Source organism: Cervus elaphus, chromosome 25 (assembly GCF_910594005.1).
Source record: "Cervus elaphus chromosome 25, mCerEla1.1, whole genome shotgun sequence".
Taxonomy (NCBI): domain Eukaryota; kingdom Metazoa; phylum Chordata; class Mammalia; order Artiodactyla; family Cervidae; genus Cervus; species Cervus elaphus.
In genome coordinates this window covers 39,094,910-39,122,457 of record NC_057839.1, presented here as the reverse complement: position 1 = coordinate 39,122,457, position 27,548 = coordinate 39,094,910, and the positions used below count along the sequence as shown (strand labels likewise).

At 33.8% G+C, this 27,548-nt stretch overlaps 1 protein-coding gene across 1 annotated transcript in view; it reads right to left on the bottom strand.

Annotated features, from left to right (window-relative positions):
* The window catches only part of NUP155 (nucleoporin 155), a 52,361-nt gene that overhangs the window by 20,218 nt on the left and 4,595 nt on the right, over positions 1-27,548 (bottom strand). Inside the window, exons 3-21 of the mRNA XM_043887523.1 lie at positions 26,859-26,955; positions 25,010-25,080; positions 22,997-23,089; positions 21,993-22,159; positions 19,914-20,019; positions 19,039-19,112; positions 18,664-18,755; positions 16,590-16,687; positions 15,965-16,117; positions 13,962-14,062; positions 11,467-11,637; positions 9,798-9,908; positions 8,513-8,607; positions 7,678-7,766; positions 6,938-7,000; positions 6,292-6,439; positions 5,196-5,262; positions 4,045-4,160; positions 533-630 (exon numbers count right to left, since the gene is read on the bottom strand). Coding sequence (XP_043743458.1) covers positions 533-630; positions 4,045-4,160; positions 5,196-5,262; positions 6,292-6,439; positions 6,938-7,000; positions 7,678-7,766; positions 8,513-8,607; positions 9,798-9,908; positions 11,467-11,637; positions 13,962-14,062; positions 15,965-16,117; positions 16,590-16,687; positions 18,664-18,755; positions 19,039-19,112; positions 19,914-20,019; positions 21,993-22,159; positions 22,997-23,089; positions 25,010-25,080; positions 26,859-26,955 — 2,010 coding nt within the window. The remainder of the gene's footprint in view (positions 1-532; positions 631-4,044; positions 4,161-5,195; positions 5,263-6,291; positions 6,440-6,937; positions 7,001-7,677; positions 7,767-8,512; positions 8,608-9,797; positions 9,909-11,466; positions 11,638-13,961; positions 14,063-15,964; positions 16,118-16,589; positions 16,688-18,663; positions 18,756-19,038; positions 19,113-19,913; positions 20,020-21,992; positions 22,160-22,996; positions 23,090-25,009; positions 25,081-26,858; positions 26,956-27,548) is intronic.

Below are 27,548 nucleotides of genomic sequence, written 5' to 3'. Positions count from 1 at the left end.
GAAAACTGGAACACTTTGTGTACTAGTGGTATAAATGTACAGTGGTATAGTTGTTATGAAAAAGTTATGGTGGTTACTCAAAAAATTAAAAATAGAACTACGCATAATCCAGCAACTACACTTCTGGATATATAAGAAAATAATTACAAGTGGGAACTCAAATTTCTATTTGTATACCATAGTCATAGCAGAATTATAAAAATACCCCAAAGGGTGAAGGCAACCTAACTAGGATCCCACAAGCTATGTGGTGTGGCCAAAAAAATTTTAAAAAAGTAAAAAAAAAAAAAAAAAGAAAAGGTACATATCATCATGTTTTTGGGTGGAAGAAAGGAAAAAAAATGAGCTGAAAGTTATGGAAATACAAGATGTCCATATTATACTTATGCAAAAACACTAATATTATTTTAATAAATATATTCATTAACCCAAATGACCTTATCAAGAGTTGCCCACTGTTTTCTATTCACCTAATAAAACTCTTTACTCAGGTCATCAACATTTAACTGATCAATCAGAAGCAATAATTTACCGTGCAACTTCCTCTGCAGCTCCTGTTGCATCTGCTGAGTATTTCCATTTTCAGGACGCATGAATCCTATCAGCCTCTGCTGTACTTTGGCAGCAGTACTGAAACAGAAATTCCAGAAAATATATTAAAAGGGCTGTGCAACTATCACCATCACCTAATTTTAAAGCATTTTTACCCACTTTCTGTTTGCAGTCAATTCTTACTTCTTCATTTCGTAAGCAATAGCTCACCTACTTTCAATCTGAATATTTCATACAAATGAACTGGAATATGTTGTGAATATTCTTTTTCTCTGTGAAAATCAGTGAAATAATCACTGCCAAATCAACAGTTAACAAGTTAAACCTGGAGCATTTTATTTATTAAAAAAAAATTTTTTTTTGGCCATGCAGCTCGACATGGGGGATCTCACTTTCCCAACCAGGGATCAAACCCATGCCCCCTGCAGTAGGAAGCATGGACTCCTAACCACTGGGCCACAGAGGAATTCCCAATCTGAAGCATTTTAATCTCTCAGATGCTTAAATTTTCACTGAGAGTAAACAGATAATAACAGAGCTTCCTTCTATCGAACACTTGCTTTTTGTCCCCACTAATGACTTAAAATAATTCTATAAGGTACATATTATTAAGAATCCCATTTAACAGATTCGAAAACTTCAGGACAAAAGTAAAAAGAAAAGAACCAGCTGTAAGGAAATACTGGTTATTGAGAGAAATGAGCTAATAAAAGCATTTGGGGAAGAATCTGATTATTTCAGCTCTTAGTGCAACTTCAGGGATGCAAAGAAAAGAATGATGAACTTTAAAAATGTATATGCAAAACTGAAGCAGACTCACAGACAATAGAAAACAAAGCGGGAGAGGAAAGGAGAGGGGCAAAGTAAAGGTATGAGATAACGAGATACAAAGTGGTATGTGTAAAAATAGATAAGCTATAAGGATGTATTGTATAGCACAGGAAATTGTAGCCATTATCTTGTAATAACTTTCAAAGGAGTATAATCTGTAAAAATACTGAATTCAAAGCTATACACCTGAAACTAATATAATATTATAAATCAACTATACTTCCATTAATAGAAAAAAAAGACCCTGGTGCTGGGAGAGATTGAGGGCAGGAGGTCGTGAGATAGCTGGATGGCATCACCAACTCAATGGCCATGAGTTTGAGCCAACTCTGGGAGATGGTGAAGGACAGGGAAGCCTGGTATACTGTAGTCCATGGGGTCACAAAGAGTCAGACATAACTCAGCGACTAAACAACAATAAACTGAGATGGGGTCAAAAAGACAAAGGTTATAAACTGAGTTAAAAAGTGGTAGGGTCTAGAAACGGATATATACATGTTAAAATATAGTTAACAGAATTCCGAAGGCTAAACATAAACAAAAACTTGATACAACCTTAGGGGACAACCAAATACTACATTGCAACATTTAAAAAATCTTTGTACCCCCCAAATTTTACTCGTAAAGAAATTCATATGAATATTACTGAACAAGTACACAAACATGTAGAAAGAATACTTACTGAAACCTGTTTACATTATCAAGAAACAGATAAAATCTAATGAACATTTTTTGTTGTTCATTCATTTTGTTCTTCATTCATGTTGTTCAAAATTATAAATAGCATTATACCACTAATAGCTTGAATATAATGGAATACCATGTAGCCAATACATATAGCACTAATGGTAAAGAACCCACCTCCCAATGCAGGAGATGTAAGAGATATGGATTTGATCCCTGGGATGGGAAGATCCCTTGGAGGAGGGCATGGCAACTCACTCCAGTATTCTTGCCTGGAGAATCCCATGGACAGAGGAGCCTGGTGGGCTACAGTCCACAGGGTCACAAAGAGTTGGATACAACTGAGCAACTTCACTTAAAGGATATGCTGAATGTAAACAATGTTTCACAAAAGTATGACTACTTAGATTCCATTTTTTTTTTTTACAGTGGAACTACTACTCAGCCACAAAAAGGGACAAAATTTTGCCATTGGCAGTAACATGGATGGATTGGTGAAATAAGTCAAATACTGATTACCACTCACATGTGGAATCTAAAAAATACAACAAACTACTGGATATAACAAAACAGAAGCAGATTCACAGATATAGAGAACTAGAGGCTATGAGTAGAGCTGGGGGATGGTCAGTATATGGGGGTAGGGGAGTGAGAGGTACAAACTACTGGGTGAAAGGCTAAGGAAATGTCCTGTAGGACACACGAATACAGCCAAATATTTTTTAATAACTGTAAATGAAGTGTTACTTTTAAAAAACTGTACTAAAAAAAGAAATGTGTATTCACGTATGATTAAAAGTTTACACTGTCACTTCAAATTAATTCACTGGGGGAGTGATGTGAATTTTTTACAAGTTTATATCACTTTTTTCTTTTTTTTTTAATATCACTTTTATAATGTGTGTCCACACAAAAACTTCTACAGGAAAGTTCATATCAGCATTATTCATAATAGTCAAAAAGCTTAAGCACACAATACTGTAAATCAACTAAACTTCAAAAAAACAAAAAAATAAATTAAAAAAAAAAAGCTGAAACAAGTTAAATGTCTATCAAATGATAAACTGAAAAATGAAACCAAGTACTAATACACACTACATGTGACAATATTACACTAAGAGAAAGAACCCAAAACTAAAGGTCACATATTGTATATTTTCATTTACATAAAAGATCCAAAATATGGCAGGTCCATAGAGGCCGAGAAGACTAGTATTTGTAGGGATTGAGGGAAGGGCAACTGTGGAGTGCCATGGACTCCACATGTTTGTGCACCACCAAATTCATATAGTGAAACTCAAATATCCAAGTGAAAAAAAGTGAAAGGAGAAGTCGCTCAGTGGTGTCCAACTCTTTGTGACCCCATGGTCTGTCCAAGGAATTCTCCCTGCAATAGAGGAGTGGGTTGCCACTCCCTTCTCCAAGGGATCTTCCCAACCCAGGGATCGAACCCAGGTCTCCTGTATTGCAGGCAGATTCTTTTACTTGGTGGTGGTGCCTTTGGAAGGTAATTAGGTCTGGGTGAGGTCATGAGGGTGTAGCCCCATGATGAGATTACTACCCTTACAAAAAGAAAGTGGAGAACTTTGGGTCTGGTTCTCTCTCTGCCACATAAGGACACAGAAAGCAAGCAGCTGTCTGCAAACCAGGAAGAAGGTCTTCACCAGAACTGAACCATGCTGACACTCTATCTCATACTTCCAGCCTCCAGAACTACAAAAAATAAACGTTTGTCATCTAAGGCAGTTTTTGGTATTTTTGTTACTTTTGCTTGTTATTAAGATAGGGAGTGATTGCTAATGGGTATAAGGTTTCTTTTTGGTGTGATACAGCTATTCTGGAATTAGATAATGGTGATGAAATTTTAACTTTATGAATATACTAAAAACCATGAAACTTTTTTTAAAAGGACAAATTTTATAATATGTAAATTAAATCTCAGGGACAAAAAGGGAAATAAATTTTACTTATTCTTACTTTGGATTTCCTAATGGTCCTCCAGTAAATTGGGAGTTTCTGTCTAGAAATTCTTGCAAACCTTTCAGTTCTAGTAGCACTGACTCCAGCAGTTGGGAGGGAACACTACTTTCAATCTGAAAACGAAGAAATATTTTCAAAAATGTAAAAACAATGAAAAAGAGTATCCATAAAAAACATATACTCTATATATGCATAATAAATATTGAATTTTAATTTTGAGGTACCCTATCTTCACAAATAGAAAAGTTATTCCTTAATTTATACTTGGTGACCAAAATAAAGGGCTAGACACCCACATTCCACCCTTGCTGCTTTGGTTAATCAGGTATAATTTACAGACAGTAAAATGCACAAATCTTAAGTGAACACTTTGATAGCTTTTTACATCTTAAGAGTCACCACCCAGACCACAATACTGAATATTTCCAATACCCAAGAAAGTTCTCTATTGCCCCTTTCTAGTCATTAGTCATTCTATCTTCTAGGTAAGCAACCACTTTTATTACCTCTACCAAAAAAAAGTATAGATTGATTTTGCCTGTTCAAAATTCACATAAATGGAATCATATATTAAGTAAATACACTCTGATTCTTAGAAATGTGAATTTTAAGAGTATCACAGCTAAAAATATATTTGATATTTTTACATTGGAAAAAGAAAAAAGCTTAAAATAAGTTGCACATACACTTCACATTAAAAAATTTTTATTACTTGAATTTATGATAATACAAATTTCTATTTCTTAAAGCATTCTGGAAAGTATGCCAATGCATGGGATTTAGTGCTATGTTCATGGAATTTGGAGGCATGTAAGCAAAATATTAAACAGTAATTTTGAGCAATATTAAGTACCAGGACTGACTCTATTTAGCCCTCATAACAATGTTACAAGGAAGATACATTCTCATTTTACTTTAAGTTATCAGGCTCTGAATGTTAAATTCACTCATCAGTTAACAAGTGACAGAGCTTGAGATGTAATTCAGGGGGTGAACAGTTTACTGAACAAGTACACAAACACATACATGAAGGAATAATCATTGCATGCTGTTTATAACATTAAGAAATATGAAATGATCTACTTATCCACTGAAAATATAAACTGGTTACATAGAGATGATGGAATACTATTATACAACACACTTACTGCAGTGATCTCTCTGTTGCCACTCTTAAATACTCTCTCCACAACTAAACTGGCATCCCATATGTTTCTGGAAAAAAAATGTTTTAATGATTGTGCTATAGATGAATAAAAACATTACAATATGTTGTAAATCCTTTTGCTGTGTGTTTATTTAGTTTTTAAAGTGTGGCAATGACTTCAATTAACATTTTACTAAGTTATCTGAAAGAATAACAACAACAAAAAAAACAGGAAAATTTCCAAACTTGATGTCATTTCAGATAATGAAATACTGCTGAGGAAAATCAAAGACTCTGGGTAATAAGTTGTAAACAAGGAACTTCTGAGTTATGAGTTCTGCACTGTTTCACATTTTTAAGCAAAATGATTCATGTGAAAGAATACATCTCAAATTTAAGAAAAACATACACCAGACATGATAGTTAAGTGGATACAGCAGAATGACTGCAAAATGGCTGTAATTCTATACCTACTCCCTGCACCTAGCCTCTTTACAATATGACTCTGATGCCTGTTTTATAACGAGGAGTCTATTTCCCATCTTTTGAACCTGGGGTGGCTCAGAGATGTCCCCGTGACAAGTAAACGAGGTGGAAATGATAGGCCCGTTCTGAGCCTAGGCATCAGGAGGCTCTGCAAGTTTCTACTCTGTCTCATGGAACCTTGCCACCACCAAGTCAATGATCTTTGACTAGCCTGCTAGAGAATAAGAGAGCAATCCAGCTGTCCCAGCTGAGACCACTCTAGACCAACACACAAACAAAACCCTGAACATGTGCCAGAGAGCTGAGTAGAACTCTCCTACCTCAATGCTGATTTCATATTATGGAGTGGTTTGTTACACTCCATGTTAATATAGGTAGATGTATTTTGAAGACACATATACATATGTGAAACATAGTAACAAATATAATTTGATGGTTAGATGATATAAAAGCTGAATGACAGAAAACCATCTTATTAATGGACAAGTGAGCTTAAACTATAAGTAAAATTTAGTAGGAATAAATGATGTTCCAAATTTGAAGCTAAAAATGTTCAACTGTACAAAATGGAACAAGATGAGCAATAGTTAATTATGCTATGAAAAACTTACCCCATGATTCGAGAAAAGTAAATGCAAATACCATTGTGTTTTCCAGAGTACACAATCTCTGGTCCAGCCATACAACTCATACTTGTGGCCTGAGTTGCTGGGCTTCCCAAAGCACACACTGGAGTAGACATGGCAGGAGGGTGGACACCTTGTACACACATAAGAAAATCAAATCTCAAAATTTAACCGTAAACATACAGAATTCTCAAAAACCCAAGTCAGTTGTACCTGGGCCCAAAGGAAAAACAGTTACAAAAATACTGAAATAAACAGCTATTTAATTTGATTTTCCTTGACAAGAGAGACTTAGACTTGGTTAGGAACTGGGACCCAGGTTGGCTTTCAAGTGTGGCAATGCAGGATGAAAAGGAAAGCAAGCTTGCAATCACTGCATCTTAATGGTGGGAGTAAAAGAGGTCAGTTAGTTCAGGGCTGGTGATTAAATCCTGGTACTCACAAAGGGGGCTCTCTAGGTAGGCTAAGTAAAGGCATTTACGGCCGAATGCCAACGCTTGTTTGGATGCCACTTCTATTAAATTACATTATTTTCAGGGGAATAGGACAAGTTAAGTGTTTAGAATAATAATTCATAATGATGGCTCCAAAAAGAATAGTAATAGCATCCTCAAACAGAGAAAACAGGTACCTTGAGATGGTGTTCCTAAGAAGGATGGATTTGGATACAGAGTACCACTAGGAACAGGAGAACCTAAAAAGAAAACAATATAAAGACTGATAAAATTATCTCCCAGTTTTTTGAATCTGATCAAAATCAGACACAGAAACTGTTTCTAAATGTAAGAGTAAGGAGGGGCACCCCTCATAATATATTCAAGAATTAGGGACCCATTTCCTAGCAATTTTCTAACAATTCCCACTTTGAAAAACACTGAGGGAGTTTATTATTAAATCACTCAACTCTTTCCTGTTGAATAAGTAACAAATGAGTTCTGTAAATACTACTGCTTACATCTTATTTTGTTGCCCAGTATACATTAAGGATTCACTATATATAATTCTAATCAGACATCTATAGAATTATTCCCTAACAATCCAGTACCAGAAAAGAAAACATAACAAAATTTTTTATCCATTAAAATATGTTTCTAGGTGTGCTCAGTGCTGTTCGACTCTTTGTGACCCCATGGACTGTAGCCCACCAGGCTCCTCTGTCCATGATATTTTCCAGGCAAGAATACTGGGGCAGGCTGCCATTTCCCACTCCAGAGGATCTCCCCGACCCAGGGGTCAAACTCACATCTCCTGTGTCTCCTGCCTTGGCATGTAGATTCTTTACCACTGAGCCACCTGGGAAGCCCTAAAATATGCTACAAAGCTTTTACAATTCAAGCTCTGTTAGAAATAATTTCAGTGTTTCATACTCACTGGAGTAGACAGGAGAGCCCAGGATGGGACCGACATTACTCGGAGCGGGGAGAGTGGTTGGAAATCTCATCTGTGCCTCACCACCGTACCTATTTTTATGACAACAGGGGCTGAGTTTATTCAGTGAAACTATCCACCTTAAAAGCTGGACTTGTTTCAAGTTCTGCTTAGCTTCAGGATAAATGCTTTAAACATAAGTGACTTCAATGCATCATGCTGACAGTGAAATACACACATAGATACCTAATAAAATACTTATTTAGTAAATGTTGACTTGAAACTGCTACCAAGAAGAATTATAAGGGACTTTGGCAATTTCTAAAAAAGGGTCTGTGAAGCATAGAATTTATTTAATGAGTGTACGGTACTATAACTCCCACACTAGAATTATGGTTAGACTACTCAAAAAATTCTTTTTAAAAATTGCATTTTAAATTTATTCTTAGCTAAATATTTTCCAAACAATATCTCTTTGATACCCAAGTTTCCTTGAAGTGATTGATGCAGAATCTCTCCATGCAAATGATACACATAGAGCAGAACTGCTATAGTCTTTGAGAAAGTAGAAAAGACAAATGAGATAGTTAACTGAGGTAGAAAGAAGACCAGACAAAAGAAGTTGGAGAAGAGACTCCAGAGAAAGGGTTACAATGCATAAATTATGCTCATCAAGGTGTTTCCAGGTATATTATCACCTTTCTAGACTTCATCGTTTTGCAAATAAATTTTACTAACTTGCCTGTATGGTCACTTAAATGTTTTGTAACGACCATATTAGCCAATGTATCCATTAAAAAAAAGGAGGCCAAAAACAAGAGCAAAGTGATAAACATACCTGAAGAAAGCCCGAGTAGCCCAAGCAGATACTTCTCTGTCACAGGCAGCAGTGGAACAAGCAAGAATAAGGCAAGTTGCACAAGCCTGGTCTTCCTGTAAAAAAAAAGAATTATCTTCCCTTAGAGTAAACATAAACATTTTGAATGAAGTTTTGTTTACTGCTGTATCCAGTATTTAAATCTGTGTACACAGCAGGTACTTGATAAATATTTGCTGAATGAATGAAAGCAGCAGGTATGAAAAAGGAGAAGTAAACACTATTGGTTTTAAAGTTTCTCATAGGCACCACTATTAAAGGATGTTCTCTTTTTCTTTTTATCTAGATTCTATTTTAGTTTCTGGTTTAGTCACCTCCTTTTTTTCTCAAGGTGTTTTAATCTTTTAGAAAACAACAACAGCTAACATGTATTAAGTACTTGCCGTGTGCCAGGCACTATTTTAAGACTTTAAAGCATATTAGTCTTCATGTCACATATTATAATTTAATACATATTTTACACATGAGAAAATGGAAGCTCAGAGAACTCAAGTAATCTATTCAGATGGTGGAGCTGGTTTGAATCTAGAGTGTGTATATTTAACTTTGATCTGATATTCCTGACTTTAAGCATTCCTAGTATTACTTCATCATTTCTAGTTATGGTTTTAAAATACTAAAGTCCCCATCACTGTTACCCCTAATTTTTTCCTGATGTCATTAAGCAAAAAAAAAAAAAAAAAATTTTTTTAAGTTATTTATCTGAAAATGTCTTATTTTTTTTTAATGTCTTATCTTTTATTTTACTTTTTAGAAAACTTTTTATTAATATTTTGGATTGGGGTATAGCTGATTAACAATGTTGTGATAAATTCAGGTAAAGAGTGAAGGTACTCAGCCATACATATACACGTATCCACTCTCCCCCAAACTCCCCTCCCATCCAGGCTGCCACATAACATTGAGAAGAGCTCCATATACTATAATGCAGGTCCTTGTTGGTTATCCATTTATCTATAAACGTCTTGTCCTTTAATAAAAATACATTTGTCATATAAATTGACCATCACACTCTTACTAGTACATTTTAATGATACAAATTTATCAACAGAATAAAAAATATGAGCATTTACCATAAACCTTATAGCATATTAATCCTGTTCCCAAATACCAGTACATATATGATTAAGGCAAAGAAGGAAGACTAGTATTAATCCCAGCATTTTGATCCTAACTTACATAAAATGTAGCTATCATTCTCATCATTTAAAACATCATCACATTAAAAAAAATTACAAATAATTACCTGATGTAATTTAAAGAATCTTTCAATCTCTTCTCCATCTCCACCCACATTACTCACAAGTAGATGCCTCAGTTGATCCACAGGTCTAAGTTTATGAAACATAAGACTCCCCTAAGAAGTTAAATAAAAAAAGAAGATGAATAATAGATTTACTAAGAATGGCTAGTAGCAACGGACCCTACCTTAAAAAAAAACAACAAAAAAACTTCAAGAACACAAAGTACACTGGTCAAAAAGATCATCTCATCTACATTTCAACTCCCAAGTCACCCTAGATCTATATATCCATATGGAAAACTTAAGTGAAGCTTTATACACCTTTAGCTAATGCATAGTACTAATACATGAATAGTCAGATAAGTGGAACAAAGTAGAAAGTTCTGATACAAGCTCAAGTAAATATTAGAATTTAATATATAATAAAAGCTGCCCCTCAAACCAAAGGGTCAAAATTAGATTACCCATTAATCACAAAGGCACAAGTATGTCCACTTCAGAAAAAACTGAAGCTGGATCCATAGTCATACCAAAACCAGGTTAAATTCCAAACAGAAAGGACAAAATAAAACTTTAACAGAATAGTCCTAAAAGAAACTATGGGTGAAAGATTTCAAGAACTTAGAGTGTGGAAGCTTTTTAAAAAAAAAAAAAAAACTGTATCAGAAGTTCCCCCAAATAACAGAATATTTCCACTACTTATAAACCTATTCACATGGGGGGAAAAAAAAAAAAACTCAATAAAGAAAATCAAATGACAAACCAGAAAAAATGTTTGAGCCTAATTCACAAAAAGTTCCCTTAAATATATAGAGTTTCTATAAATCGAAAAGACAAACTCAATAGAGAAGCAGGTATAGAATCGGAGCAGACAATTCACAGAAAAATAAACACTAGAGAAGACCGTCAACCTCACTCTTAAGAAGATGGGCTACTGTACTTGCAGAGGATGTAAGGAAACAGACTCAGCAGTCACTGATGGTAACTGTGTGTATACAGGGGAACCAGAAACATCTATCAAATTGATAAATACACATACTTTCTAATCCAGAAGATGCAATTCTATAGCTCTACTCACACATGTGAAATTATACAAGCACAAGTTTGTAGCATTGTTTTTAACAGCAAAAGATGATCCATTAATAGGGACCTAGTTAAAAATGGTACATCCATAAAAGGGAATGCCTTTCAAATATAAAACAGAATGAGAAAGTCCTAATATCAATATGGAAAGATGTCTAAAATATATCTTTGAAACATAAAAAGCAGCACACATGCTATTATTTGTTTATAAATATATTTGTATTATTTGTATATTTATAATGTATCTCTGGAAAGATACAAATTCTGATGACATGGGAGTCTGCAAGGAGGGGACCCAAACCAGAAGGGAGATTTTATTGTGTATACCCGTCGGTTTACCACTGGAATTCTGTCAATGCATTACTACTCAAAAAATAAATACTAAAATATGTTGTATACTATTTTGTAAAGAGTGAGTTCTTTTTGTTGCATTTTTGGAATTTATAACTATTCCTTGAGAATATTTTAAGAGTAAACATTCCTAAGTGCTTAAGTAAATGACTCTACTAAGCAACTATTGCAGAATACTTTGACAAAAACATTAAATACGGCTTCTTTTCGTCTCTACCTTAACAGGATATGCACGTACCTGTGCTGAGAGGAGAACAAACTTCTTGGGAGGCAACATGTGCTGTTGTACGACAACTGGTGAGTCAGTTATTGGAATATGATCCTTATTCAAGGGTGTGATAATCTTATCTACTTTCAACTCATCTATTGCAGAAAGAGCCCAGGAATGACCATCAACACGAGTAGTCATCTATGTAGAAGAAATAAATTTTTGTCTACATACAATAAAAGTTACATAAAGCAAAATCTTCTAAAAAGGATACAATCTTTGAATAAATGTAGGATTTAATAAATTAATAATACATTAGGGTGAATATTCTTAAAAGTCAGTATTTAATTTTTTAATACTTATTATTTTGATTGAGCATCTTCTATGACAGTAAATAATGTTTTCATACTAGAAGAAAAAGGCAAATTTTTCTTAAGATAAACTATATATATTATATACTATAACTACAATTTTTTCAATAACCAAAGACTACATACCTTCTACCTTCTTTCCAGAGTGAACTGATCTACACTGGTAGGTTCAGTGCTCAAATTTCCTAACACATAGTTTTGCTCTCTTCTGAAGTTATATTTGCTTTCTAAACTAAGATATTCTTTTAAAAAAAGTATCCTGGTCTTCTAAAATATTATAAAAAATTTAAAGCATCAATAAAATGTTGAAAGTACACTGTATGTCCATGTATGCCTGATACCCAGATTCAACAATTGATAGCATTTTGCCATATTTGCTTTCTTTTTTCTTCTTATATTTTTTGAATTACTGAACTATTTGAAAGTTATGAATACCATGTCACCATTAAATGTTAATATATTTGCATGCATCTCTTAAAAATAAGGATGTCCTCTTACATAACCATAAAACTATTCTAACATGTAAGAATATTAACATTTCTCTAATACAATCTAATGCCCAGTCAATACAGAATTTTTCCCATTGTCCTAATGTCTTTTATAAGTGTCTTGGGGAGACTACAATTTGATTATTAATGTTCATGAGCTGGATTTACATTTGTTTTTTAAGTCCACATTTTTGAGAACTCAAGTATACAGATGAAGTGATATGATGCATAGTACCTACTTTAAAAACAAAAACAAATAATAGCTAACATTTATCAAGTACTTCCTATGTGCCAGGTAGTATTTTGAGCACTCTGAACACATGAACTCATTTAATCCCACTTTCACCCCATACAGGTAGGTACTATTAATATTAAAACTACTATAGATGAGGAAATTGAGGGCCAGAGACATATTAAGTCCTTTGAGTCACTGCCCTGAGAAAATGGAGCCAGATTTCAAACCTGCACCCCCTAACACTGTGCTCCCATCAAGACAGGGTTTATATCTTCTCGAGTTCTAAATCCTTATAGTCTATCACAGAATGAGGCATACAGTATGTGCTCAGTAAACCCTGAAGGATAAAGAAAAGATTTTGAGAAAGGTGCTCCTTGTCTCTATACCTACCTGCCTCTACCCCAGTTGCTTAGGCCACGTCAGAAACTTGGAAGAGCCCATTCAAACCATGTTCCCCCTTCCTAGGATTGGGGTCTTTCTCTACCCATCTACACATACCTTTTCCCACTTTGCCTGACAAGAGGATTCAGTTTGAGAATGACCAAAAGCAGCCAGGGACAATTAGAGCCAAAATGCCTTTAAAGAGATGGCTCCAAAGAGACTCTCAGACATTCAGACCCTAGTGGGGGTTGGTTGATCTGCTTTGATCAATAGCCTCCAGGTGCAGGTAACAGGAGCTATGCTAGTGCATCTAGGAGGACAGATGGAAGTGGAACAGGGGACACTAGAGGACGGAGCATCTCTGGCCTCTTCTCAGCACCTTCAGGGCTGGGATGAGTGGCCCAGGTGTGGTGCTGGGCCGGGATAGGTGGGGGCCACATCTTTCTCCCAGGACCTCTCCATTGACTTCATGGAGTATGTGCTAATATTTACTTTTAAAACACAATTATGTGTTTGTGTATATACATTTGTATATGCAGGACAAAGGGATCAAACAAGATGGAGTGAAGGGTAACTCCTTAATGTGGGGTTCAGTTTACCATTCTATTTTTGCATATGTTTGAAATTTTCTATAATTAAAAGAAAAAAGTTAAATATTTAGACAGAACTACAAATTAAAGAGATCATAAGAATAAAATTCTAAGTCATAACTAAAATAGATGGCCTCATAGTAACTAAAAATATAACATATTCAAATGGGACAAAGATAATTTCAGAATGATCTAAGTATTTTCAGGTACCTTATGAAAATATTCTAAACGGGTTCCAATGTTTTCTTTAAAGATTTTTTTACTGAGTACCATAATGACTTCTTATCTTAGAGAGGAAAAACAAAGAACAAACAGTATATACTTCTTTTCAGTAAGACTGCTAATCACATAAGATTATTAGAAGCAAACAGTAATAAGTCAAAAGATAAAGCTTCTCCTAGTTTTGTTTTTCACTTAAAATTATGTAATAAATTATTTAAAATCTCTCAAGATAACTCACCTGAGTTTCCATCATTGGCTTTTGGAAAGGAAATGTATCATGGTTAACACACCACAAAATATCATTATCTTCATTTTCTGACGCTGCCATCAGCAGAATACCTAAAAGTTTAATACATAAAAATCTCATTATAGGATGTCAAATACACCTCCATAATAATCGTAATAATGTTTGTAACATTAGTATGGATACATAAATATACATATTAATCTTTATAAGTAAACAAGTTGCAAAATAAAAAATAAATCCTCTAAAATGACATATAATCAGTGCTAGGGTAGTATCATTAAATGTTCTAGACTGTAAATGTTATTTCTTTCAGATAAATACAAATTATTTGTACATTTCTAAAGTTAGTATATGTTTACAATGAACTTATTAATTTAATTATTACATTTAAAGAAAGTATTTAGTACATAAAAAATTGTTGACTTACAATCAATGGTATGTAATATTCATTGAAATAGAGTTCATGTACTGGTTAATTCAAATACTCCATGAATAAAAAATGATGAAGTTACTAGTGGAATGGCAGAGATAAATATACTATGAAGAATTACCTAAGCAATATTAGCTGACATTATAGTTTGGTTTTGAAATATGCTTTCCTAAGCTCAGTTCCAATTCCTCCCACTAATTTGCTCACTTCATTCTGAGTTTAGTGATATTAACCTTGAGTCCATTGGCTGACTATAGGTGATGGGATCCTAATTAATTATTAAGCTATGTAACTAGCTTGTAAGAAATTGAGAATAGTATATGTCAAGTAGCAAGAAAATGTTTTCTTAAAATTAGTGTATAAGGTTTGAAAAACTGAAATTTGATTGTATCATGCACATAACTGAATATAATAGAAAGATATCCCACATTTATGGATTTGAAGGCAATATTTATAAGATGGGAATACCCCCCAAATCGATGTATATTTTCAACAATCAAAATCCCATCTGCTTTTTTTTAGTTGCAGAATTGACAGACTGATTCTAAAATTTATATGACAAAGAGTTCTAGAATAGTCAAAAGAATCTTGAAAAAAAAATGTTGAAATGGGAATTTTAAAACTTATGACAAAGCAATAGTAATCACAGTGGGATATTGGCATAAGGATGGCAAAAGGACTTCTTATTAGGAACTCTTCACCCATTAGCAGCAGAGTGACTGCTAATGATGAAACATTAGGAGTGATGAAAACATTCTGAAATTAGATAATAGTGATGGTTATACAACTCTGTGAATAATCTAAACACTACCAGAATGTACAATTTAAAAGGATAAATTTTATGGTATGTAAAAATTGTATCTCAATTATATGCTGTGAAGCTGCATGTTACAATGTACTTGAAAAAATTCCATTTGTAAAGGCAAGTTTCATTTGGGTGTTGAAAAATAAAATATTAGAAGACATAGTAGAGTAAGTACAGAAAACGCTTTAAAATTATTAGAAAATCAAAATAAATTAACAAATGCTTTCTCACATTGGAGAAAAGCACACACAGGTTTTTCTAGTTTTGATGTTTAATTAGAATCTCAGTTTTTAAAGTTAATTATGAATCCAAGAGTTCATCATCAAAATTTCATATTCCTGGATGGAAAATTCTCCATATCCATGAATACATGGACAAATGGTATCAGAAAAGTCATTCGAGTTTTCCTAACCATCCTGAAAAAACAAAGTTCAAAGTCTGTTACAATGGATGTAACACCGATTTTGACCAGTGAGTTCATATACAAGTACTTTTTAAGTTCAAAACAACTTAAAAAGCACTTAAATATTAAAAACTACAGTATTTATATATATATATGAATGACATATGTCAATGAAAAAAATTGACATTTAAAAAATTTGAAATAAAAGCTAATTAAAAAAATAAACTGGATACAAAAATTCAAAATTTTCTGAATTTTATTGGAAGTTTCCTTGTTATTTTCAAATGCCTCACAAGGCAATCTAATTTTAAAAACTTTAAGCATCTAATATTCCATCTGACAGTTTCAGAATTTACCTTTACTATAAAGAGCTTTATGTACTTTTGAAGGCTTTTCCACAGTTGAAGATGCAGAGAATCCAGGAGGAAGGCGGACGTGGACCAGTGTCAATGTATTAGGTCGTGCCAATGGCTGTCTGAACGGACAAGTGCTGAAATACAGCCTTACACCTGATCATGGAATAAAATTATCCGTCATTAACAGGAAATAAAAGACACAAGGCACACATGGTACTGAAACTCCAGAGAAAAACAGAGAATTCTGTTCAAGTCACATCTCACTCTCCTGACTGATCTGAAGTCCCCACGCACTCTCCTAGCTGGAGTGGTTTCTAAGGCAACACCACTTGGAACTGGGAGATAAATCAACACATTTCACCAGAAAGAGTCTACAACTTTAAGACCAGACTCTGCCACTAAATAATAGCCACTTTACCTTTCAGGCCTGGTTTTACATCCATAAAATCAGGAGACAGAGCCTGAAGAATCTTTTGATTTTTCAAAAGCCTTCATTTTATGAATTATTAATATAGCTTGACAAAACTGATACAGAAATAGAAACTCATTTGCAGTCATACATTTCCAAACCTGAAGATTATAAAGTTATCACAGTAATAGCACACAAATAAATAAAACAACATACCTGCATGTGTGACCGCCAGTAACTGACAGTCTAGTGATTCAGAGTTTTCAATCACTGCTATTTGAACAATTGGTTTAAAAACAGAACGATCTATGGTCCTAGAAGAAAGAAAAGCTGAACTTTATTTTTTAAATTTATCTATTAAATTACCAGGAACACATTCCACCAGGATTCTTACATGTTTAAGTATGCTAAAATATTTTAAGAGTAGTTTTTAGAAAGCAATCCAACAGCAGCAAGAACTAACAAAAACCCTCGATTCTGTGTTTTTCATACTAACAATGTTAAGAATAATCCTTTTTTCAAAGACTATAAGAGAAGGCTAAGTCCACTGGGTAAATGGTTCAACAACAAGTTGTTCTTAGAGCATTAAAATATCATTGCAAATATTAAGAAGGGGAACAAGTGAATCTTTATAATGGAGAGCTCTGGTGAATACAATCTTAATCAAGTGTTAATCAATCAATAGGAAAATTGGAAAAAAAAACCAAAACTGGTATTATGTACCTCAATGTAATGCTCTATGAAGTTCACATCATCTATGTAATACTAGTTAAAATAGTATTACCCTGAATCTATAAATAGGGAAAATAAGACAAATTCAGAAACTGGGATATGCTACTAATAACTTTCCTGTCCCTCCCTCCTAAATGTTAACATTTGAAAAGGGCAATTGGACTTCTGTTTTATATTAAAGAGACAAACTAATGACGAGTGTAGCTCATGAGCTATGACTGAATGTGGAGAAAAATGTAAAGAAAAATAGCTATGAAAGATGTGGGAGACAATAATTTTAATATGGACTATACAATTAGAACATAAAACTGTTCATTTTTTTAGATGTGGTAATGATAATACAGTATATAAGAGCTTAGGATATGGAAAGTGAAGGACTTAAGGATGAAAGTCATGTCTGCAACTTACTTTCATATAGGTCATGTGTATGTGTGTGTTTATGTGTGTCGTGTGTGCACATGCTCAGTCCTACATGACTCTTGGCAACCCCATGGACCGTAGTCCACCAGGTTCCTCTGCCCATGGGACTCTCCAGGCAAGAATACTAGAGTGGGTTGCCATTTCCTCCTCCAGGGGATCTTCCCCACCCAAGGATCACACCCGCATCTCCTACATCTCCTGCATTGGCAGGTGGGTTCTTTACTACTAGTGCTACCTGGAAGCCCCCATATAGGTCAAAACAGTGAGCAAATGAAGCAAAATGTTAACAGCTGGTAAATTTAGATAAAGGGTATATCAGTGTTTATCTTGCTATTTTTTTCATTTTTCTGTGGATTTGAAAAACTCTCCCCAAAAAAAAACCAGGAGAAAAAAAAGAAAACTCTTCCTTTTAAATTGTCTGCCTAAAGAATTTCTTGGTCATTGAAGAGCAAAGAAAACATGCTATCACTAGGATATCTGACCACAGCAGTGACCCAGACACACAGACAACAGAATCTGAAAAGTGAGGTGTTATGTGAAGAAAACTTCTGCAGCCAAGTCAGTTGTAACATATGCAAACAGCAGTGTACAGTGTCTGAAGACTTGGCTTTTAGGATGGGTCTCAGCACTTATTTAGGAGTTTAGACCTCAGGCAAATTGTAATAGCTCTTAGTTTCAATTTCCCTAAGTAGACAGTGAGAATAATACAATTCTGAAATTCTGTGTTCCCAAATGGTACTTGTGTCACTTATCAGACCAATGAAACTACTATGTAGATGTGTTAAAGGGTGGAGTACTTACAAACAGGGACATACTTTGAGATTTCTGGTTTCCTAGTCATAATACCTGTAATACCTGCACAGACCTTTTGGAGCATAATTTTAAACTCCAAGGAAAAACACAGGTCAAGGTGTCCTTTTCACTGAAAAACCAGTCTGCCTCATGTTTCAAACCATCCAACTTAAGAACAAAAGGAAGCATCTTTAAGAACTGTTTCCAACATAAAATAGAATGTCATTTCCTCCAACATTCCTTACCTTCTAGAGATATTTTGAAGAGGGAGTAGTTTTAGTATACTGCATATAACTAATATAATTATGCCTGCAAATGAAATGTCTGACAATAAGTTACATATTACCTAGCAATATTACCAGCAGCAGAGACAATAGAATTCTGTGACACTGAGGCAACTCTGTTCATTCCTTGTCCATCATGGCCCAAATCATACACCTGTGAATAAAAAATTATACCCACTTAAGACATGATTATAAACTGTATACATTTTACAAATGTTCTTTTAAATAAACTTTCTTTCTTAGGGATTCTTTAATTCAGCTAGTTCATATAGGTAGGAAAACATTCAGAAATTTAGGGCCCTAAGAAGTACCTTGGGAATTTTTTTTTTTTTTTAAAGCACACACTTCATAAGAAAAGCCAAGAGTGACTAGGTCTTCTTTCTTAAAAACAGGGATGTTCTTCCACTTTTATATGGTGGCAAAATATTAATACTTACCTGTATTACTCCTTTCTCAGATCGTGTATATAAAATATTTCTTGAATTATCAACTGCAATTTGAACAATAGGATCTAAAATAAAACAAAAGAAAAATCCCAGTGATTATCAAATCAAACACAGTAGCTGCTTACAACAAATTAAAACTGCTGTTTTATAGATAAATCTTCGGAGAGTTGCACCAGAACAAAGCCACGAAGCATTTAGGGCAGACATCATGTGAAAAAAAAAAGGCAAATATCAAATACTGTGACTGGGCTAATAGCATCATAAATAAGTTTTTCTGTCTTCTAAATTAATTTTTCAAGCCAAATCAAAACCAAGTTTCAAATTATTCCTTCCTTTAACAAACATTTAATGAACATTAATTTACTATATGCTAAACACATGCAAAATAGTTCTACCTGGTCTATTCCTTCAAGAAACTTCTAATATATCATTGTTTAAAATAAATAATTTAAAAATTCAGTCATATTAACATTTTTAGGTGCTTTTATCTTACCTTACTGAAGCATTTAAAAATTACTTTACCTGACTATATCTCTCATTAAAAACTCAGATATATTCATTTTATGCTGGGAATTTCTTTTAGAGGGGGCTAAACATGTATTAAATGTCTGAATGTCTAACTCTCTCACATACAGACATGGTTGGTTTAAGTACACATAGTTGCAGCAGACACATGTTCTAAGGTGCTACATTTACAGGAATTTAGTACTAAAACTCATGCTGTCTCTGTTTTATCATCCCTTCTCCCTTTAAAAGACCATAAAAATATACAACAAATTTTTTTCAATTAAGAATGAGAATTTAAGAAAATGTTAAGTCAATAATTTGTTAAAATTTTTTGTTTGCTGGATTTATTTTCTACTTACCATCTTCTGAGAATGTGAACTGTAGTAATGAAGGAACAAGGAAAGAAAGTGGGCTCTTTGAGTGGTTTATTTTCCTACATCTCTGGCTAAACCAACCTGCTTCTGCCTTAAAAAAATGAAAGAAGACTTGTAAATGTAGGTAGGTACCCCCATCACAGCAACTACTATATACTCATGTTTACAAGCATTCTCAAATCTTAGTGAAATACCAATAACTGCAAATAAAGACATACTACTCAAAGCAAGTACTGAGCTTAGTCCTGTAATTAAAAATTTAAAAATGTATTTGACTAAAATCACTGCTCTCAATTAAACCAGCTATGTCTATTCCAGCAACCTCAACACTGCTATGTTAGTGAATTCACTTTATCTTAAAAATGTCTATTTGAAAGCAAGCAAGGAAATAATAGCCATAGTTTGTAAGTGTCAAAAGTACATAAGATAGAGGTATTTTTATCTCTTCCCACTACTGCTAAATGGACATTTAAAAAATAGTAGCCACCCCCATCATAATCTACAGTCTGCCCCTCAATCATCGAGTTCTGCCATACTTAAATCTATAACAGAACCTTTTTGAATAGCGAACAAAACCAAGAGAAACTGGGTAAGGAAGAGATACAACGTAACATAAAAAACTAACCTCAGTTCTAATCCTATCTCTGCCATTAATTAGTTGTAGGACAACTTTGGCCACCTCATGGGAACAGTTGACTCACTGGAAAAGACCCTAATGCTGAGAAGGATTGAGGGCAGGAGGAGAAGGGGACTATGGAGGATGAGATGGCTGGATGGCATCACTAACTTGATAGACATGGGTTTGAGTGGACTCCAGGAGTTGGGGACAGACAGGGAGGCCTGGCGTGCTGCCATTCACGAGGTCGCAAAGAGTCGGACACAACTGAGCGACTGAACTGACTGACTGATGACTATGAGACCATTTATCTTCTCAGTTTCCTACCCTTTAACTTATGAAAAAGGCAACAATATAAAGGGGAAAAAAAGAAGCAACTGGAACAAAGACATTTCAGAGTAGAGAGAACACAAATGACCCAAAACACATGAAAAGATGCTCAACCCAGCTAGTAATAAAAAAACAAATAATTTTCTTCTGATAGATCAAAGTGAGTAAGTTTGAAAATCCCAGTGTTAAGAGTGAGGAGAGAGGGGAAAGGGATACAATCACAGATGCTGCTCAGAGTCTACAATTCGTAATAGGGAACAAGGAAAACATAAAAGTTGAAATACATATACCTGACAACACAACTATTAGAATTCAAAGTCTCCACACTAGAAAATATCCACACATGTGTACAAGGAGGCTTGCAGAAGAACACTTATTATATCATTATTTGTGAAACATGTAATAAAAACCTAGAAGTCCTTCAAGAAAAGAGCTGTTAAATAAATCATGTACATTCATTTTATGGACAATCATGCATCAACACAAAGCGTAACAACTATCTATCTACCAGATACTGACAAGGAAAAACTTTCAAGACAAAATTAAATGAAAAAAGCCAATTATGGGGAATTCCCTGGCGGGGCAGTAGTTAGAACTCATGAACTTTCACTGATGGGGTTGGTTTCAATCCCTGACTGGGGAACTAAGATCCCACAAAACCATGTGACTTGGCAAAAAAACAACAAAGGAAAAAAAAAAGTCAATTATGAAACAAAACATAAGCAATAATCCAAGGAAAAACATACACAGAAGTACACTATATGTTTGTATATGTGTATACACACACACAAATACATACATATAGATATTTTAAAACATATTTATAGGTAATCAAACGGAGAAGACAATGGCAACCCACTCCAGTACTCAAAGATGTTATGTATCATGTTCTACAAAAACATGTAAAGAACTGATAATGGCTGTTACCTCTGGAGAGAGGACTGGGTTTAATAGGTATAGTGTAGCCATGAAGGGCTACAACTTAAACTGTATGTTTGACCACCTTCCGTAAGAATATATTAATGTACTTATATAATTAGAAAATAAAGACAAAAGCTTATCAATCTATACCCCATCAAGAGGGAGGAAAAAAAAATGTTTATAAATGCCAGACTTACTTGATATGCTACTTCATATAAACAGCCATCCTTTCCAGCCAAGAAAATTCTGCCATTATCAGTGGAAGTTATTGTTAAAAGGTAAGTATTATCAGTAGGAAGAGAATATAAGGGATCTGGAAGCAATTGCATTCCACCACACATGCTGTCATTGAGAACTCCAGAACCTATTTTTTTTAAAGGAAGAATACAGGAATCACTTTACGAACTCTTTAAAAGTTTAACACAATCAGTGTATTGTCTTCAGGATTGATGTTCTTACTGAATTCATGATATGCTAAAAAATTTCAAAAATGTATGTAAAATGTACATTTTAAAATTACTATAGTCTGACATAAACAATTTTATAATTCATGTTAAAATAGAATCTTCAGTATGTATATATAACATATATAAAATATATAGCATATATATAGAAAACATACTAAAACATCAAACAAAAAAACTAAACCAAAGTATTAAATTTTGCAAAAAAAAAAAAAAGCCTAGGGATATGGCAGTAATAATCACGAATTATTTATCTCTTACTCTCCCAATATTCATTCATTGGAGTCTCCGAAATTCAACATTATTTTACCTAAAATGTTACTAGAATGCAAAAGAAACCACTGAATGTTTTTACAATAAATTAATTGATAGCGTCTTACTTTAAGGGAAAGAATAATGTATATTTCTGTGTTTCATATGTTAAAATGGCCACTTAAAAAAAAAAAGAAATTGAAGGCATTATTGAAAAATTACTAGTGGCAACTATTTCTCTTCTATTACCCTTCCTTTATATTGGACATTTTAGAAAGGTACATTAACATGGCAAATAATCCAAAATAATTTTTTTGTGGAGTTACTAATCTGAAAAATACTATATCTATAGGAAAGTATTATTTTCCTAAGAGCAAATAGCTCAGAAAGTTAACTTACTGTAAAAAATTAATTTTCAATTATAATATTAAATTGGGCAACATATTTTTATCAAAAAAAACCCCACCACATGTGAGTTGCTATACCTGTTTGCAAATTAGTATAGCTGAGTCCAAGAATCACTATATCCACAGGGGTTGCCAAAACCAGGAGGTGTCGTACGTGAGGTTGAAAGATGCCTAAGATAAAGTAAACATGAGTTAGGGACTATTTTCTGGAAAATACCCAACATTTAAGTATTAACAGAATATTGTTACTTTAATATGAGCAAAGAATTGGACACAACTCAATGACAAAATAACACAATAGATTAACTAGCGTATGAGAAGTGTGAACCTAATTTAATGTTGGTGCTAAAACATTACTGCGATCATTTAAATAAGCAAATAGTAGTTAAAAAAAAAAACTTAGAAACAAACACTACAGTATTTAATGATATTTAAATGAGGGTTACATTATAAAACAGTTTAGGTTTATTAAAATTAAAAATTTCTACTTCTATATTCATGTTCATAGCACCATTCACAAAACCCAAATGGTGGAAATAACTCAAGCGACTGTCAATTGATAAATGGATAAACAAAGTAGTATGTATATATAGTGGAATATTACTAGGCCTTAAAAAGGAAATTCTGACATATGCTCCAATAGTGATGAACCTTGAGGACATCATACTAAGTGAAACAAGCCAGTCACAAAAAGACAGTACTACATATTTCCACTCATATGAAGTTCATGGAATAGTCAAATTCATAGACACAGAAATGAGTTTATAGATCAAATAAGTTTCAGTATTACAGCCAGATAAATTCACAGATTCAGAGAAGGCATTAAACCAAGCACAAAATATTAAAATGTTAATTAATTCATGCTAAACTAGTTTAAATTTAAAAAGTCTGGAGTGGTATGGAATGGTACGTGTAATTATCACTCTCCACACTATAATATCAAAAAATTAGTGTGTCACTGATAAGAATATAAGCAAATATATTTTATGATAATGGACATCTCTTTATATGTATTCATTTGGGTTAAATGTCAGAAAACATAACAAAGCTTCTACCATCACTTGGTTTTACTTTCACTGATGAATACCAAGGGGGACAAAGGTCACAATTTTGTGTTTCAAGATTCACATCAATAAAGCTGAAGGACAGACTTTTTACTTAATGACTTCAAAATATACCCAATATTTCAGAATTAGATTTAAAGGAGCTTGAAATTTATGAAAACTTACCAAAGATAACACCTTTGTTGTCGTATCAAAGACCATGCCATTTCAATTTTGTATTGAAAATTACATTTGAGGAGAACAAAGTTTAACTATTTAAGATGGACAATTAATATTTATTACGATAGAGGGCAGGAACAGCTGTTGATTTTCATATGAACAAGCTTTTCAATGAAGAAACAAAATACAGAAACATACAGCACAGTAAAGGCTACTATAAAATTCTATGTAAGGGAAATACATTTATGTCAATTAGTATAATTTCAAAATGGCTACATTTCAAATGACTACACTGCAAAAATTCCTACTAGGGTCTTGTAAACAAGTAAATCTCATCTATTATTTCCTTCTGTAGTGAGATGTATTTTAAAGAGATGTATATTAAATTTAAGTCAATCAATTCTGCTTGTCAGTAGCCATGATAAAACACCTAGCCTACTAAAGGTGAAATTTGTTTTAGGTTAAACAATGCTTGTGAATTCTCTTAGGATTTATTCTGTACTCTGTTCTCATGGCCATGGGCTACCAGGACTAAAAAAACACACAGACTAAAAATGGTTTTTTACATTATATTCAGTAATTATTGAAAAATGTATAATGCAAAAAACTTCAGGTAAATCAAGAAAGACTAACAAAAAGTAAGATAAAATTCAAGAATTTAACAATTTTGAAGGCAGACTCATTATACTGAAAAGTGAGTAAACTGTTAAATATTCCTAATCACTTTTTATATTTCTAATTAGAAGTAATTCAGAACAAAACTTCAACAGGAAATTTAGTAACTAAAATATGATCTCCAAGAGTCCTAAAACATTTGGAATCCAAGGATATACAAACATAATTTCATCTTTCTATTTTTAATTCTTACCAGGTTTTGGTTTCACAAGCCCCACAGCAAGAATAGTCTCACTAAGCCCATCAAAATAGGCAAGGTCTCCTCTGTCAATATTAGAAGAAAAACATGTTACACATAAAGAAAAGCTTTTATCTTATAATACTCTTTAAAACTATAGAATATATACATATACAAAAAAGACTATAGAACCATCAAACAGAACTGTTTCAGTTCCAAGACTTAGGCACACAGGTCTGCCTAAAGCTACACATAAACCATGAAAAGGGGGAATGCTGGTTTCCACTCCAAATATCCTCCCCAGGTTTGCAAGTCTCCAGTAACAGCGATCTACTGCTGTGGCAAGGGCAAGAAGACCCTCTCAGAAGAATACAAAGTAAGGCTGAACCAGACTTTCCATGTGGGCAGGGACTACGCTTATCTTACTCAATACTGTTCAAGCACACAATGGTGTCTGATCTGTGATAAACTCAATGTAGTTGTTAAATGGGTATGTTAGATGTCAACGGAAATATAAAAATTTTCATTAACACAGAAACCCACTTTAACTAAATTATTCTCACATCTATACATTTCGTAATTTTTTTTCAGGTTTTCTTGAAGAGCTCAATGCCTAAATAAAGAGGTTCTATTCTTTAGTGCAAAAATGAATACATATGTGCAATATAGCAAACTGGGGCAAAGTGCATGATACATGAGGAATAATCACAGTATAATATCACTGCTATTATGACATATACCATTTCAACAATAAAAATAGCTAGGAAAAATTTAAATTAAAGGAAAAAAAAAAAAACCCCAGCTAACAAAATTAGTTAACTTGCAAGTTCTCAAGCAGTATCAGTTTTGACTCAATGACACTATATGTGTGTTTCTAACAAGTACATTAATTACTTACGAGCAAGAGTAATAACTATATATACAGAACTTCCTCTGGTTATCTTGTCCCTCACCTAAAGATAATGTGATGGAGAAATGGAAAACAAAAATTTTTTCCAGATTGCCAAGAGTAAAACCGTCAGATCAGGGCTTTCCTGGTGGCTCAGTGGTAAAGAATCCATCAGCCAATGTAGAAGACACAGGTTCGATCCCTGATCTGGGAAGATCGCACATGCCATGGAGTAACAAAGCCCATGCGCCACAGTGATTGAGCCTGTGCTGTGAGCCCGGGAGTAGCAACTGCTGAACCCATGTGCTCCAACTACTGCAGCTGCATGCACCAAAGCCTGTGCTCTGCAACAAGAGAAGCCCACATACTGCAACTAAAGAAGGCCCCATTCCCCGCAACTAAAGAAAAGGCCCTTGAAGCTATGAAGACCCAGCACAGCCAAAAAAAACAAAAGCAAAAAATGCAGCACATCGATAAACTTTATTTAAGCAAGAATGCCTTGGGCCTTCACCCAGACCCTTCTATATACATTAATTTACACAAGGTCAAGCCCACAGAATAACAACACAACTGCTAAGATAAACTAACATCCTGCCACTCCACATAGATATGCAGAGAAAACAGGTCTTTCAAAATGTCAAATAAAAAAAAAAAAAAGTCACACCATCTCTCAAAGAATCAGTGATAGACTATCTTTACTATAGGGTCAGTTTGGGAAACAGACTTCTACTCAGAGTGGTACCCAGATCCCCAGCATCACCTGGGAGTTTGTTACAAATGCAGATCCCTAGGTCTTACTCAGAATGACCATAACATAATCCACATTTTAACCCCATCCCCAGGTAGTATGTATAGTGAGAAGCACTGACTTGGATGAAAGATAAGCCAGGCAGCTTCTAGTGAGTAGACGACTAGTTGCAATAAAGATAATTTAAATTCTAATCATGCTAAAGCAAACCAGCCATAAATACATACCCATCTTCATAGTTCCACATGAATATGTCACTGTCAATGGTGAGCCAAGCTCTACTGATGGGAGGGAACACGCCCATCATGCAGTTACACTGCATGTCTGCGGGGGTGTGGATGTAAGGAAGAATGATTTCAACCCGTCTTCCTTAAGCTTGTTTCAAAAGATTTTGGTTTAAAATCACATAAAACCACATAATCAAAAAACCATGACCTATTCATTCTTCAATAGGAAGAGCAAATGAAACATCTTTATTTCCAAAGCGTTTAATGAAAGCCATAGTGTATGACAGAAATACTTATAATTTATTATTTCTAAATAGGCTACCTGACCATTTAAAATATACACAAAATAACAAATGTAATGTTTTTGTCATTACTAACTTTAAAAAATTATTGATTCTGAGTAATATTGAGCTGGCAATAAAAACTGTTTTACTGGACCAGTTTTTCCAACTGTATGAGAGAGTGATAAAAAACAAAAAACACTTGTTAAGCTAAAGTCATAGCTAGGTGACAATCTATATACAATCCTCATAAAAACGAAAAATAGACCAAGATTTATGTAATTATATGACAATCAAACACCTGTGAAAACAAAATCATTTTCTAATTAAAGGAAATATTTCTTGTATTAACAGAGGATTAAAGAATATTAAGAAACTAAGCAAGAGAAGAGTGAAAGATAAGAAGTAT